At 43.5% G+C, this 16,247-nt stretch overlaps 1 protein-coding gene across 1 annotated transcript; it reads right to left on the bottom strand.

Annotated features, from left to right (window-relative positions):
* Nucleotides 1–8,174: 8,174 nt before the first annotated feature.
* Nucleotides 8,175–9,674, bottom strand: LOC123096388 (peroxidase 2-like). Its single transcript, XM_044518126.1, has 2 exons — nucleotides 9,321–9,674; nucleotides 8,175–9,227 (listed from the first exon to the last, which is right to left on the bottom strand). The coding sequence occupies exons 1-2, from the start codon at nucleotides 9,546–9,548 to the stop codon at nucleotides 8,457–8,459; spliced, it is 999 nt and encodes a 332-aa protein (XP_044374061.1). The 5' UTR covers nucleotides 9,549–9,674; the 3' UTR covers nucleotides 8,175–8,456.
* Between the last annotated feature and the right edge of the window lie 6,573 nt (nucleotides 9,675–16,247).

Genomic DNA, 16,247 nt, shown 5'->3' with positions numbered 1-16,247 from the left:
GGAGTTTGCGGCGGCGGCGGCTAGGTTTCTGGCCGCCCGAGTCGCCCTAGGGGGAGGACGATGCGGCTACTTCTGGGGAGTGCGACAAGCTAGAAGGTACAAATGGGTATTTGACAGACAAACCATCACACATTTTTTGCAGGTTATTATCTTCATGGCGTCTACTTGGATCTGTACATGGTCATTACTCAGGCACGTCGACCACATGAAGCTTATTGATATGGGGTGCAACCACTGGGAGATGGTCGCACGGGATACTTACAACCAGTTTGGATGACGGTTCAGTAATAGGATAGGTGTATAGTCATCCTACCCTATTTTCGCCGGTTGTGGCCATTTTTTAAGCTTTTTGTCGATTTGTTTAAGACCTTGATTTGAACCTAGAACTTTATGCAATAAAATGGTTGTGTCATGCGATGCAGAGGCCAAGGGTCTTCCTTCTTTTAAAAAAATGGGTATTTGACCAGGTTGCTTCAACGCTGAAGGAGGTGGTACACCATATAATGGCTGAGCCATCCCTTTGGAGGATTGTGAAATCAACAGAGGACATGAGTAGTAGTTGTTGATGTAATAGTTGGCGGTGTCATGCTAGGCATCGGATTGTGCCGCTTTCAGGAAACCTTGTAACTCTCTTAGCATATTTCTCTCTTAATGAAAAGATACATAGCTCTCGTGAGTGTTCTTGGAGAAAAAATAACACTAGGCATTTTCATATGATCACCAATGGTGGTAAAACTCGCTGTCGGTGTCAAAACCGGCGGATCTCGTAGTAGGGGTCCTAAGCTAGGCATCTTGGAGCGATGGTAACATGGACACGGATTTTACCCAAGTTCGGGCCCTCTTGATGGAGGTAAAACCCTACGTCCTGCTTTTGATTGTATTCATATGGGGTATAGTACAGAGTACATGTATCTACCATGAGATGATAGTAATGAATGTAAGATTGTCTATTGACTAGCCTGGCCTCGATTTATATAAGACACCGGAGGCCTAGGGTTTAGGAGTCAGTAGCCCCCTGAACCGGTCTTCAAGTTGGGGACGCTCCTCAGTTCTTCCGAACTGATCTTCGTCTTCGGTCGTCGGTCTTGAAAACTGGTTCAACAAATCTTCTCATCTTCGATCTTAAGGATCTCCAAAGTGCATTCAAAGAGTTTACACGTCGGGTATCCGAGGAGCCCCTTTAAGTTTTCAGCCTTTATCAATGCCTTGTTATTTTTATGCCACACCTTGGGTTTGGAGTTGTTCCCGGGCGGTAGTGTCCTCTTGCGTCCGAGCTCCAACGCCGGACTGCATTCGAGGTATCTTTAGAAGCCGAGCACCAACGCCGGACCGCTTCCGAGGTCCAACGCCAGAATATATCCGAGCTCCAATGCCGGACTATGTCCAAGCTCCAACGCCGGACTATGTCCAAGCTCCATCGACGAACTATATCCAAGGTGTCATGGATCACCCTGGTTCAAAAAAGTTGAAGGACTTTAGCCGAGCTTAATGCCGGAAATGCCCTCTACGGAGCCAGCCACTAGCGTTCGAGCCTTATGCCGGACTGCTTCCCGGGTGTCTATTGTAGTCGAGCACCAATGCCGGACTGTATCCGAGGTGGTGCACCACCTCGGCCATGGGCTGATTTTTATGAATTTAATTCTGAATTATGCAATGTAATCTCTGCCGAGATGTATAGCCAGTAGCCCTCAAGGTGCGTGTTGGCCTAATATCCGGGATGCACCTGAAGGAAAAAATCAAACCGCTGACCCTAGTAGCCCCTGAGACTCAGGTCGATTCATAAAATTAGCCTGAGGATCAATTCCCAGCTCGGCAGCATACTTAGGAATAGAAACGCGGTGTGCAAAGTTCTCGAGACTCAGGTTGGGTGCGGCTGACCAACCTGGGGATAATAATCTCCTCAAAACCGATATTGCACTTTAAATTTTCTGCATTGTATTGTCAATGCAGTAGCCCCCGAGACACTGGTCGGGTGGCAACACCAGATCAGGGGATCGATGTACCCCTTTAATATTTGTAAATGATAAGCATGAAGCCCAGTAGCCCCCAAGCCTTAATGTGGGAACGGGTGGCCGAATTAAGGATCGATATCCATAGTAAAATTATATGTAATGACTCTATGTATCCAAGTACTTTACGTCATTAATGCTCAAATCCGCATTGTACAAAACTTTGTTGACCGACCATCGACTTCAACCTCCTCGGCCAGCAGCCGAGGGCTGTTTGTCCTACTTTATAAAGCCTTTATGAGGGCAAAGATTTACGGAAAACAAGGCAATCCGGCCATACGGTTTTATAAACAAAGATACGCATAGAGACATGTTATATTTATTGTTTAACATAAGAAACATCGTCTAAATAAAATAGTCCCGCTATCGGTTCCTTTCTTTGGGTTGTCATGCTAAGCATGATCATGAAACCTTAGCTCCGATCAACGTGGGAGGAAAATACTGAGGATTTAGTTTGGGGAAAGCTTCCAAACTCTATGGTCTAAATGAACCCAAATTTTTACTTCCGTTACAACCATTTATAATCTGAAAGTGGCCCATCATCGGCTTCTACCCCCTTGTAGATGCTATGCAGTGTGTTTCCGAATCAAAACAACCCTTAGTCGACGTCTCGGTGCCCGAAGGCGGTTGTGTTGGCAGAAACAAGGCAATCAGATATGCGGGCTTTATAACTTTCACTTAGTCATAGAAGCTTAAAGTTGGGAGGCCAGCAAGTAGCCCCCGGTTAGTGTTCGGCGACAGCCGAGGTCAAGCCGTAAACACTTCGGCCAATGTTATGAATGGCCCGTCATTTAATACAGTCATCGGACCGCTGACCAGTTTACGCTTATTATGACTGTCAAATTTCGGCTTTCTCCACTGCGGTGCTTAACCATGCGAGCTGGAAGCATAATCGCAGTGGTTCTCCTTTTGCACACCTAGTCGAACAAAGCGGAACATAGGAGGCAAGCACAAGAGCCGGGCAACCCAACTATTGACCGAAGACACAATTCGAAACTGATGCATATATAGCAATATCGGAGAATTTTTGCCAAAACTCTAAAGGTGTCCGGCGTTGTACGGCGAGACTTATGCGGAAAACACAAATAGTTCAAAAGTGCCGCAGGATTGGAAAACCAAAAAACGTCAGTAAAAACTCGACGTCCGAACTAGATCAATTGTTCGGTGCCAATCAAAAAATTGGTATTAGAAAAAAAATTGTGCTTCTGTCGTGCTTTATCATGACACATCCTATCTCAAGACTTCAAGCGGGTCAGCCTACGGCTTCAACCTCCTATCCGAAGGCTGAGTACCTCTTGTTAGGACAGTTTAGCAAAATTTAGCGGCTGTGAGAGGGAAATTAGGCCTCCGGCTATTGACCACACACTCGCGTCGAAAAAAGGAGTGATAGAAAAAAGACTTTCCAACGACTAGGAAGAAGAACACTTATTATAAAACATCTCACATAAATTTAAGAGCCCCCGAGTGACTTGGGTAAAAGAACTTTATGTATAATGATTGTATGTACCGAAGTACTTATATCATATTTGTGTCCACCCAAACTTTATACGCGTCTTAACCGACCGTCGGTTTCTCCCTCTTTGGTCAAGGACCGAAAAGTGTTATGTACTCCCCCTGTCGAGAATATCGACGGTGTTTTCGATAACCAGGAAGTCATGCCATAAGGCTGTAAGAGACAAAGCGCGCTAAGGGAACTTATGTTATATTACTGACAAAGTGTAAGAAACATCTTCCAAGAAAATAGTAACCCCACCGATACCTTTCTTCGGTTGCTCATTATTATTATGAGACTTGTGCAATAGATTTTTTGTACTCATGAGTTCCGTTGTGTGCCGACCATTGTTGAAAATAGTAAAAGTGCTAGCTTTCGGCTTCACCCAGTCTGAGGTCCGGCTCGGATGACCCGATCGTGACAATTGCAGAGGTGCTCCCTTTACTCCCTAGCCGAACAATCGGGAACGTAGGGGTAAACACAGGAGCCAGGCAACCCAGCTTGCAAATCGCTTAAGTCAACATGGTGCATATCATGGTGTAATACACGAACAAGGAACGAAGCTGTACAGGTATAATCATTTGCAAGAGGAAAGGCTTCATAAATGAAGCTCCTAAGTAAACGGGGTATTTGAATTTGTGTGTCACAAACAAAGTTTGGACAGAAAAGTATAATGCTTGGTCGGACTGAACAAAATTTAAAATTTTAAAACTTTGAGCATGACAACGGCTTAGCTGGTTAATGTGTTTGGCATTGATGACACGGTCCGAGCTTGGTGCGGGAGGAGGTCTCAGCCCCCAAGCCCGATGTGGCCGAGCGAAGAGCTCGGCACTCCGAAGAGGTGAAGCCCCCAGTCTAGCCGAGGTGATGGAGCAGGTCGGCGGGGTGATGCCGGAGTCTCCGGCCGAGTAGGTTGATGAAGCGACGATGTGGGGTTGCCAACACAGGGCGGCGCTCCAAGGCAACGACACAATTCAATCGATGGAGGTTGATTACGTGTGTCGAAGGTCCACTAGACGATGATGATGATGACAACATGAATCGGTGGTGTCTTTATTGAGACATGATGAATTGACACTTTATGATTAGATTGTTCATTGAAATCAATTGAACCTTTTGAGTTTTTCTTGATTTATAATAATATAGCTTTGCATGCTCTCGATCTATCTATCTTCTTTGGCCAAGTTTGATGGATTTTTCTTTAGAGACTTTGTAGTGGGTTCAATCTTGCGGTGACCTAACTCAGTGACAATAAGGGTAAGACACGTATTATATTGTTGTCACTAAGGATAAAACGATGGGGTTTCGTCATATTGATTGATATCTTCATGTCTACATTATGTCGCCTTGCTTATTGCGATGCTCTGTTTCTTGGAAACTTAATACCTTGAGGTGCATCCAGGATAGATGTCTTGGGGTGGAGTATTAGTAGTAGATGCAGTTGGATTAATGGTTTGATTATCACAGACATAATGCCTATATATGATTATACCATGAATGATCATAGTCCTAAATATTGCAATTTCATCATAGTCCTGTTTTTGGGAGAGATGCCACTAGTAAACCTATGGCCCCTGGGTCTAATCTCCATTATATTGAATTCTTCTACGCAATTGCTATGATTTGACGTTTTACCTTGCTACTATCTATCTCTATCACTTGTGTTTGATCTTATAACTAGCAAAACAAGGGGATTGACAACCCTCTTTCCGTGTTGGAGGCGAGTGTGTTTGTGTTCTGTGTGCACGTATTGTTGACTTGTCTAGATTGGGAGGCTCCTACTGGATGGATAACCTTGATTCTTTATCTTTAAGCCCAAGAAAAATACACACAAAATATTTTCTATTTAGCTTTCTTCTCGTTTCTTATGACTATGAAATAACAAAAAAATTGTTTTTGTTATTTTTGTCCTTTGCCTTCTCTGTGATTTTCTTCTTCTTCTTTGATTTGTTTTTTATTTGCTTCTTTTTGGGTCTTATGCTTCTTCCTTCTTGTATATCTTAAGAAAAAATCAATAAGATTTCTCGGTTTTTTTTGCTTTTCATTTGTGTTTTGCGCTTTGAAAAATAGAAAGCTACAAAAATATTATCGTGTTTGATCGTTCTCAAGTGTTGGAATAATGATAAAAGCCAAAAAACATTGTCTTCTTCTTATAGTTATTTTTCCTTGCGGGGTAGAGCTCCTAGTACATGTCATGCTGCAATTGCGTATTACCTTTTGGAAATGATGAAGTTGGAGCAAGTAAGCAATAATGATGGCGTTTTGTGAGTGGCCATGAAAAGAAGACCGGTATAACCATATTACTTCTCTTATGTGTATGAGTTTACCAAGATGATTTCTTTGTAATATGATACACTTATGTCCATGCACATTGTGAGGGGTTGGTGTTCTATGCTTTCTCATGCTAAAATCTTTACGGACTAGAGAGTCTTGATGTAGTAAATAAAGGTATCGATTGGACTAAGTCAAATCATATCAAGTGATGCTAATTGAATATTTCCGTATGGGGTATTGGTGATTGACTTGGCACATGTTCATAGATGTCAAATTGTTCAAAAAATTAACCACCATGGTGTACTACTTGCAACACACATTTTTAATTGTTCAGAATGCATGATAATGATCTCTATGCTCTATGTCTCGTTGCTCCCAATCTTTATGCCAGCCTTCGCATGTAATAAGCATGAATATTGATTGTGCATCCAAATCCTTGAACCAAAAGTTATGCGAAAAATAAACCACTATACCTACCTATTCGACTAAAAGTTCATTCCAAGTAAACTGTCATTGTTGTGCCAACTTGTTACTTTTTGTTGCCTAAGTTTCTGAGGTGTGGGAAGGGTAGGTTTATATGATCTTTGTAATGGTGGCCCATGAAAATAAAATAAATGAGTGATACAAAGAGATTCCAAAAAAATGAGAGATGCAAGTGTTGGGGCCATTACAAATTTTCCATGTTTATAAAAAAGGGCATCACAATATTTGCTTCCCTTTGTGTAGGGGCTATATTTTCAAAAAAAATGTTGAGCCAATCCATAATCTCTCAAGCACCAATTCAGTAAGAACATAAGGTCATTCTTAGTGCAATATGCATTCTGTAGCAGTTAACATTGTACATAATAGGTATGTGGTTCTTTCACTTTTCAATTGATGTACCTAGCCACCACCTTGATTTCATTGATGTCTAGGCACTACTTTATGTTTGAATTGAAGTGTTGTAAGATTTGCAAGATACTCAATTATCACCATATGATATGATTTTCATCGATCAATTTATTCCTAATGTTACTACACTATCATTTTCTTGACAGGTTGAAATTTTATCCTGGGATAAGTATGATTATGAAGTCCTTACCATTTGCATGTATATTCATATGTGATTGTTATATCCAAAGCATGTAGTTCATTTCCTGCTATGTTCATAAACGTTTTCTTCTGTTGCTTCACTTTTCCTAATGAATTGCTTGAGGATAAGCAATAAGCTAAACTTGGGGAGCTAATATATATCAACTATATCTACTTTTCTAAACACTTATGCCTAGATTTTTTTCTTCAAAAATTGCTATTGCAGATAAAAGCTAATCAGTAATGAAGATGTTTTCACCAGACATTCTATGGTGTTATAAATTTGTGCAGAAAACTATTAGAGGAGGAAATAGCGGAGGCATATGTGCACCACATGGAACCTAGGGGGGTTGGAGATGGGTGAGGGAGGTATTGCGGCTCCTAAGCACCCAGATTCCTAAGGATCCTACACAAGTCTTTTGGGCCCACCCCTGGCTCTCTCTCGGGGACCCCTGGTTATATATTCACTCGGGACCATCTATTGTATTTATCGATGAATTTTTCTCAAGGCAGAAGTGCCACCACCATAATTCATCATTCTGGAGGGCTGTTGGAGGCCAAAAACCTAGCATCTGAGGGTGGGGAAGATTCACTATCGACTCCCTCAATTCCTTCTCCAACATCTCAATTCCTTCTCCAACATCATCAGCATGCTCTCTAATATGTCTTAAATGTATCTATATTTTTTGCTTGTTTAATGTTATAATTGTATCATAATGGCATAGTTTTGGCGTACATTTTTTACTTTTATGTACTGGACTATTAATATAGTGTCCAGAGCTAGTTTTCCATTGTTTTAGGACTTTTCAAAAAAAACATTTTTTCGGACCAAAAAATCAGGGGGAAAATATGTCGATGACTTTCAAGTCTAGAAGGCTCCAGGAAGCACCGGATTGGCGGAAGGCGGTGCCCATGGACCCCCACGTGCCCCCGGTTCATGGCCGAGTGTTAATATTTCCAACATATAGTCATATATATGCGCATACACTCATAACTATGAACATACACACGCAAACCCTACCGGTATAAGCACTTCCGAAAGACTGAACTGACACATATCATCTTAAGATTGACAAAGTCACCACTGATGACTCGTAGTCGAGGGAAACATCTCCTCCCACTGAACACGCATCGCCGAAAATCTTACAATAAATCCAGGAATAATGCGAGCACCACTGTCCTCCTAACCATCCAACCACAGATTGGTTCGATGTTACATAGAAAATCATAACAAAACCAGTTCCTTTTCCGGTCAACATTCTCGTTGTTTTATGCACAAGCTGAGGTAATTCAGGAGTAGGTTTTTGGAAGCATCCTAGATCTTTTTCTGTTCATCAAAGCATGCTATATGTGCATCCACTTCTATTCTTTCAACAAAGAAAACATTGGTTCGCAATTAGACATGCACAACCCCATATACACGAACAATTCCGTAGCTTGGCTAGAATTGAACCATGAATAACCAAAAAAAAGAACAAAGGCACGCAGTGAAAGAATCGCCAAATTTTACAACATGAACTCGATTGCAGGTTGAAGCAAACAATCACCAAATTTTACCATGCATACACGTACGTGCGCAGAGTTGCTGCACTGCGTACGTATTGCACTTATTAGTAGTGGTTGATTGCGCGGCAGTTCTTCCTGATCTGGCCCTGGTAGCCGGTCTTGACCTCGATGCCGGCCATCTTCACCATGGCCTTCTCGAACTTGTCCTCCCACCACCCGGGGATTTTGGCGTTCTCCACCACCATTCTCGCCGTCTCCGCCGACGTCATGAGCGCTGCGTCAGAGGTGAAGAGCACCGTGTGTGACAGCACGTTCTTGTAGTACTGCCTGTCCAGCTTGTTGGGCGTCACCACGTCCTGCATCACCGTAGGGTCGTTGCCGCCCGGTGTAGCGTCGGCCGGGCACTGCCCCCGCAGGAACGCGGCGAGGCCACCATTGATGTCCGATGGGGTGTTCAGGCGGTCGGAAACGAAGGACGAGCAGTGGGAACGCCCGATGGTGTGCGCGCCCGAGAGGACAACCAGATCCTCTGTGTTGAGGCCCTTGATGACGAAGCTAGCGACGAGGTCGCTGAGGTTGGACGTCGGCGGGACCAGGAACTTGAGCGGCTCCGAGGCGTTTGAGAAGGTGCCGTCGCGGCGGCCGGACGGCATCTGGAAGTTTACCTTGCCCCTGCTGAGGATGCAGGACGCGTCACGGGCCGCGAAGGCGACGATGTCTGCACAGGAGACGACGCCCGGGCAGGCCGCCTCGAGGGCGTCTTTGATGGCGTCAATCAGCTCGAAGCCGCGCAGGGTAGGGTCGTTCGGCGGGCTGAGTTTCTCCGGCGTCGGGCTGAACGGGGTCGGGTCCAGGAGGACGGAAGCATCACAACCCTAATCATCATCAACTCAATGAGATTAATCAAGTCCGGGCTGGCTAATTGGTTGCATATATATGTTTGAAAATTCGTTTCTTGCAGTAAGTACCTCGACGAAACAGTCGTGAAAGAGCATGCGGATCATGGCGGCGCCATTGCCGGGGTTCTGGGAGATGGCCTTCTCCATGACGCCCTTGACGACGGCCTCCGCCTGGGGGCACTTGTCGTGGTAGTAGCCGATCTCGAGTGGCCAGAAAGGGCTGGCCTGGCATCCCACAGCGAGGAGCAGCACCGCACAGGCCACCAAAACGTGTGGCTTTGCAGCAACAGCCGCCATTTCTATTTCTTGGAAGCTAGCAGCTAGTAGCTTGCTTGCTTGACTAAGATTAATTGGATATAGGAAGAGAGATCAAATCTGAGAAGCTGTCGACCGGTGCAGAATGCTTGTATGTTGCTATACCTCGAGCAGGGAGCTATCTACTTATATAGGTGGACACTCGAGGAGCTAGCTTGTCCGAGAATATATGCAACATATATGATGGCATGTGCTTAAAATTAACAATGATTATCTTAGCTTCGTTGGAACGTTACGACACAGGGTTGTTGCCACCGATCGTCATTGAATTCGTTGACTGTACTCGTCCCACCCAGTGGCACCGAAAACTTATCAAAGGGCGGCGTCCGTAATGATATCATACACAAATAGTAACAAACAGCTAGCTGTTCACTATATGAAGCGGCCATATGAATAAGCTGGAGCTAGCTATTTCGTCGTAGCTAGACGATCGAGCAGCTGATTGATGTGGCCAGCTCCGTGTTTCTTTCTTTCCTGCAGTTTTGTATGTACGATATGATCCACCGTACCAGTGGCAGATGGGGACGCCTGTTTTTCCGGTCGTTGAGACATCACATACGTTAATGAAGAACGTTTCATGTGTGCTTCGTCTTCTTCAACTCCGTGCTTTCATCATGCGTTAATGAAGACGTCACGTACTTTAATTTCCACTTTCTTTGAGGCCACGCGGGTGTCAACAAATAACCCCTTGGTAGCGTGAACAAAAATTTAGCCTTTTAGCAGGTGAGACGTATACTTACGTACGCTCCAGGAAGCGTCATAGTACACTTTAATTGTGTCGTCTCCTTGACCAGTTCATTTGTCACGTTTGATCATTAGCTAGTTTTGGTTAGCTGAGACGTTAAAGGTAAACTGTATGAAGGCTATGGCAACGCGCGCATGCGAACCGGCCCACAGTTACCATGTGGAATGCAAACTCTTTTCCACTTTCCCGGAAAATAGAAGAAGAGTAAAAGCGCTGCAACTCACCACCGTGATTTTTAGTGGTGAAAATGAATTTTGAGTCGGACCGTGTGAGATTGTAGATGTGATACTTCACTTTCTCTTATGTATTCATTACCATGGGCTACAACTAGAACAAACCAAGAAATGAGCGACTAATGGTGTCAATAATGTTGAAGCCACTTGTAGTACTGCTAGCGAAGTTCATCGCAAAAAAAAAGTACTACTAGCGAAGATCAAAATGTCAGTATTACTTAGTATTATAGTATATGTAACTTGAACGATTTCGCTAGAGATTGTCGTTTAGTAAACTCCATAGCAGCTTGCCATCTAGGTAATGACACGTTGTTTAAACTTGTATGTGGTTGGTTGCAAGATGATGGTTTCACTGATGTGGTGTCGAAAGGGTGGTGAGATGAGCAACCAGGATACATCTCTATGCAGATTTACATCTGAGGTCGTTTTGGAGGCGTAATCGGTCAAACAGTACTCTGAATGACAAATCTCAGCACTCCGAGCATATCTTCGGCCTCCGAGATGAGATCGCATGGCGATGACTCGAACATCAAAGTTGTTCATTTTGATCATACAGAGTTTTTTCATATTGGGCACTTTTTCAGTTTAGGCCATCTTAATTACGTTTTCTGTCGTGCCATAAACTGGTGTCAACACACTCCCTGGCACAATTAGTATCACACATATGATTGATAACGTCAATATGAGGGTGAATAATCCCCTTTTATTCACTGTTTCCACACGTTCCATCAAAAACCATGCACCCCAACCTCAGTATATTCGCCTCTATTTCCTTCTTACTGAATAGGTAGCACTTTTACTGGTTGCAAAAAGAGTGAGGTTGTTTAGTTTCACTTACAAGATTTGATCATTAGAATCTGCATGGCCAATCCTAGTTATCCAAAGTATTTTTCTAAATTCTAACACTTACATGGATTAAGAAAATGTAATGTTTTTCTGAGATTATTTTTTGAGGCTAATATGTGCCTCAGTTGTGTTGTATTCAATTGGTTGTATTGCTTTCAGCAAAAAAAAAATTGCGTTATCTGCTACTCTCACCAAAAAAACACTTCTGTAGTTCAGCTGGAGGGCACAGTCAAGCCAACTTAGCTAGACACCAAGGACAAACCAAGACATAATATTCTACCTTCCTTTCCGCATAGAAAACCTTTTGGTTTGTTCTGAGTGCGCATTCCAAATTTGGGTAAGTGGTTGACAAAATCAAAACAAGGCGTGTTTGACAAAATCAAAACAAGGTGTGTTGACATATGTATCTTCATCCTATCATTATTATTTCAGAGAAGGCCATTTGCAATGTAATGTTAGGAATATACAAGTCATTTTTTTTATCTGCGGTGGATTCTAGCTTGTGACTTTTGATGGTCACCGACACTAGTTTGATTATTTATGTGTCATCTCCAGTTCAAGGTTATAAGAGTACAATTAAACATGTCATACAATGAAGCACCCTCGCTTCTACAATAATTTCATAAAAAAGGAAACTAATGTAACAATAATTAAATATTCAATTGCATATTTTTCAAAAAAAATTGGGAAATTCACAAACAAACCTTAAATTTTTGACAAGGCGGAAGTATCCACAAATAGAGACAAAATTATGATATTCCTAAATAATATCAAAGCTAGTGCATTCAACAAGAATTTCACAAATATTAAGTCTATGATTAATTCCAAGTAGAATCTAAAAAACATTTACAATCAGGTGTACATACGAACTGAAGGGACTCGGTTGAGGACTTGAGCATGACACTTGAGAGTTGCAGGCTATGTGAGCTACTTTTGGGTCAGGGTCCTAACAAAGTCACCAAGAGAATACCAAAATTATTTACATTTTGCTAGCATCCTCTAGGGCGTAGATATAATTACACAAAATCAGAGAAGACGCAAAAACTCATAGCGCCCTCAAAATGTTGAAAACTTCACGAAGTCTTCAATTTTTGTCAATCTTTGACATGCTTAGTATTAGTGCAGGGTTAAGTGTAGGAATTGAGCTCATGCAACCTGAGTCTGCATGTCGTGGGTACCAGTTTGACTACTTATAAACCGTGGCTAGTTCAAGGTTACAATGCGACTATGTAAGGCTTACTTGTTCCCGGAAACATGTCATTGGAGCATTAGGTTTTTCCATTTGGAGGAGGTAGTTTGCATATTTTTATAAAACAAATTCTTCACAAACTCACACATATACCCCTTCCTGTTTCTAATCTCTTTTCCTGTTTGAGAAGAAAAAAGATTGAAATTAGAATTTGTCGCAAAAATTTGCAAGGGCACGCACCTGCCCAGCCCAGCCCTGCAAGATTGCATCGTGATCCGCAAAATCACTGGATTCCCCACAAGGGCGCAACATGTTTGAAGTTTTAGTTTTTGAAACTTGCTGATTTTGGCTATTGCTAGTATCAAGTTTCAGAACTTGAAACATGGTGAAGTTTAAAAAAATGTCAAAGCGTATTCAAAAGTGGTCTTAAAATCCCTCGTCACAAGAAACACGAATGTGCATGCCACAAATCCTTGTTCGGTTTCTGAAACTTGCTGATTTGGCGTTCGCTCGTATCAAGTTTCGGAATTTGAAACTAGGTGAAGTTTTTAAAACTCGTCAAAACCTACTCAAAAGTGGTCTTATTTGAAAGTCCTCATCCCAAGAAACAAGGATATCCAAACTCCTATTGCATTCGCTTGATTCAAAAGATACAAAAGATTCAAAATTGAAAGACAAAAAGTTGGGGTCAGAGCCTCGCAGCTGCATGCACAAACCCTCTCTCAAATTTGACGCTTTTTCTATGTGGATAGTTTCGCTTTAATACGGCAAAGAGAATAGAGAAAATAGTAAACTGGAGGATGGGATATGTTAATGATCTTGCTAGCTATATGTAGGCCTTTGAAAGCAATCACTAGGCATATCAAACACGGCAGCGACATTTCACTTGCTCAGCCGGTGCATTAGTTAACAGAAATGTGATAGTAACAAATAACTAGCTTGTAAAAACATGCTAATGTACTCCATCTGTACCGGTGCATTAGTTATCTTAGGTTGCGCAGCGTGATCAAGATGTTGAGAAAAACAAAAGAACTTAATGTTTATTTGCTAATTACTAGTACTATTCTATGCAATGAACTGAGCACTTCATGTCATGTTAGGTAGTCTCAAGTCTTTGAAAGCATACACGCCCCATGTCTTTTATTGGTTGATTCCTTTATTCTTGTCAAGAAACAAGGAACAAGGTGGAAGTTAGTGCATCGCGCCTAAGCGTTTTGAAATTATTTGGTTCGTAATGTGCCTAATGCACCGGTACAGATGGAGTAGTGTTTTTTGAATTAAGGAGCATAGCTCTTAATTTCATTTCACGAAAATTGAAACTGATAAGTACAGGATAACTGTCTCAGCTAACCCATCAAAATAAAGGTTCAGCAAAGCTAATATAACCTCACACCACATACTTAATCCCAACAACAGGAAGTGAAAGACAAAGAACCACAATATCTGAATCTCAAAAAAACCGCAACCCGGCGTACTGAATGGAGCAAGAATTTGTTCTCCAAGGTTAAGATCCAACTCCATGCGGCTCTACTAGTGATTCTCGGCCTTGACATTGCGCAAGAGGCCAGGGCCCTTTCTCTTGAGGAACGTGACATACACTCGAGGCTCAAGCGAAGGGTGATCAGTTTGGCGGTTCTTGAGAGAACTCAAAAGAGTCAATGTGCTCGGTTGGCAAACTTGAGGCACGGTGATGCAAACACTAAATTCTTCCACCGCCGCATCAATGCCAGAAGAAGGAAGAATCACATTCACCGGATTAAACACGCACATGTGTGGGTGACTGAGCACAAGGAAAAAGAGAAGATCATCCATGAACACTTCTCCAAGGTCATGGGTAGGGGAAATAGTACCAACAAACACTTCAACTGGGAAGAGCTTGGGATTGAGACCCTTGATTTGCATGACCTGGGCAACACCATCATGGAGGATGAGGTTTGGGCGGCCATAAAGGAGATTCCTAGTGATAAGGCGCCCGGTCCAGACGGTTTCACTGGGATCTTCTTCAAGAAGTGTTGGGTCATCATCAAGCATACTGTCATGAGGGTCATCCAGCGCTTTGACTCCCTCCACACCTCCAATCTGCAATCGGTGAATTCCGCCAATGTTGTTCTTTTGCCCAATAAGGAGGGCGTGGAAGGCATCTCTGATTATAGACCTATTAGTCTCATCCGTGCTCTCGCCAAAATTATCGCCAAGGTCTTGTCGCTTTGGCTTGCTCCTCTCATGGATGGCCCTGTCTCCAACGCACAGAGTGCTTTCGTCAAGAGACGCAGTATCCATGACAACTTCATGTGTGTCCGGAATTTTTCTAGGAGATTACATAAGTGCAAGACCCCTGCTCTGCTCTTCCAGCTGGACATAAGAAAGGCCTTTGACTCTGTTAAGTGGGAACATATTTTGGATCTCCTCCAGCGAATGGGGTTCCCAGACAAGTTCCGGGCTTGGATTGCAGCGCTGCTTTCCTCGTCTTCGTCTCGCATTCTTTTAAATGGGATCCCCCCCCCCCCATTAAGCACGGTGCCGGTTTCCGGCAGGGAGACCCCATTTCCCCATTGCTTTTTTCATCGCGATTGATCCGCTGCACAAGATTCTAGATTTGGCGACTCGGAAAGGCCTCCTTCACAAGATTCGTGGGCGAGGTCCCATGGTGAGAACCTCCCTATATGCGGATGATGCTGCCGTTTTTGTGGTCCCCACCAAAACGGACATCGACAACCCGGCATCCATCTTGAGAGGTTTTGGGGACGACACTGGCCTTTGCTCCAACTCCCAGAAAAGCTCTATCGTGCCAATCCGTTTCAATCATCTTAACGTTGGGCACATTCTTCAGAGCATGCCGGCAACTCGTGCTACCTTCCCGGTGAAATATCTAGTCTTGCCACTCTCCGTCTGGCAGCTTAGGAAGGTGGATTTCCAATACACTGAGGACAGGGCGGCCGACAAGTTGGTCATGTGGGACGGCCAAAACATCACCACTATCGGTCGCAGGACACTCATCATGCCGGTCATCTCCTCCCAGGCTAGTTACTCTCTTACGCCTCTCATTGTTCCGCCATGCACCCTCAACAGCCTTAATAAGTTGCAAAGGGCGTTCCTATGGTCCGGATCGAACAAGACAACGGCAGCCAAATGCAAAGTGAACCAGAAAATGGTTTGTAGGCCAAAGGAGTATGGTGGCCTAGGGGTACTCAACACCGACAAGTTTGCATGTGCTTTACGTCTTCAATGGTTGTGGTACGAATGGAAGGCTCCCCACAAGCCTTGGGTGGGTTTTGGTAACCCTTGCACTGACGATGACCTCGAGTGTTTCTACGCCTCTACAATTATCACTGTTGGTGACGACACAAAGACGCCGTTTTGGGAATCTCCTTGGCTACTTGGGCGGAAGTCCAAGGATATTGCACCATTAATCTTTGCGGCCTCAAGGCGAAAAAATGGGAAGGTGCGGGAGGCTCTCAAAGGAAGTGCTTGGATTCTCAAAACCAATCACAACACTGTGGTCACCGTTGGCCACATTCGTGAATTCTTCACTCTTTGGATGCTTGTCCATGACTTCCACCTTGATGACCAAGCCGAAGATGATATCATTTGGAAGCACGTGAACGATGGGATCTACTCCGCAGCCACCGCGTATAAGGCTCAGTTCCTTGGGTTGATTCTCTCACCCA

This window comes from Triticum aestivum, chromosome 1B, assembly GCF_018294505.1.
Source record: "Triticum aestivum cultivar Chinese Spring chromosome 1B, IWGSC CS RefSeq v2.1, whole genome shotgun sequence".
In the NCBI taxonomy this organism is placed as follows: domain Eukaryota; kingdom Viridiplantae; phylum Streptophyta; class Magnoliopsida; order Poales; family Poaceae; genus Triticum; species Triticum aestivum.
Note: the sequence above shows the minus strand (reverse complement) of the source record. Positions and strands in the feature narration are given on the sequence as shown.

Excerpts from the sequence above, each read along its gene's own strand:
- LOC123096388 (XM_044518126.1), bottom strand. The coding sequence starts at position 9,548 with ATGGCGGCTGTTGCTGCAAAGCCACACGTTTTGGTGGCCTGTGCGGTG. Across the intron at positions 9,228-9,320 it reads TTCACGACTGTTTCGTCGAG|GGTTGTGATGCTTCCGTCCT; the intron begins GTACTTACTGCA and ends GATGATGATTAG.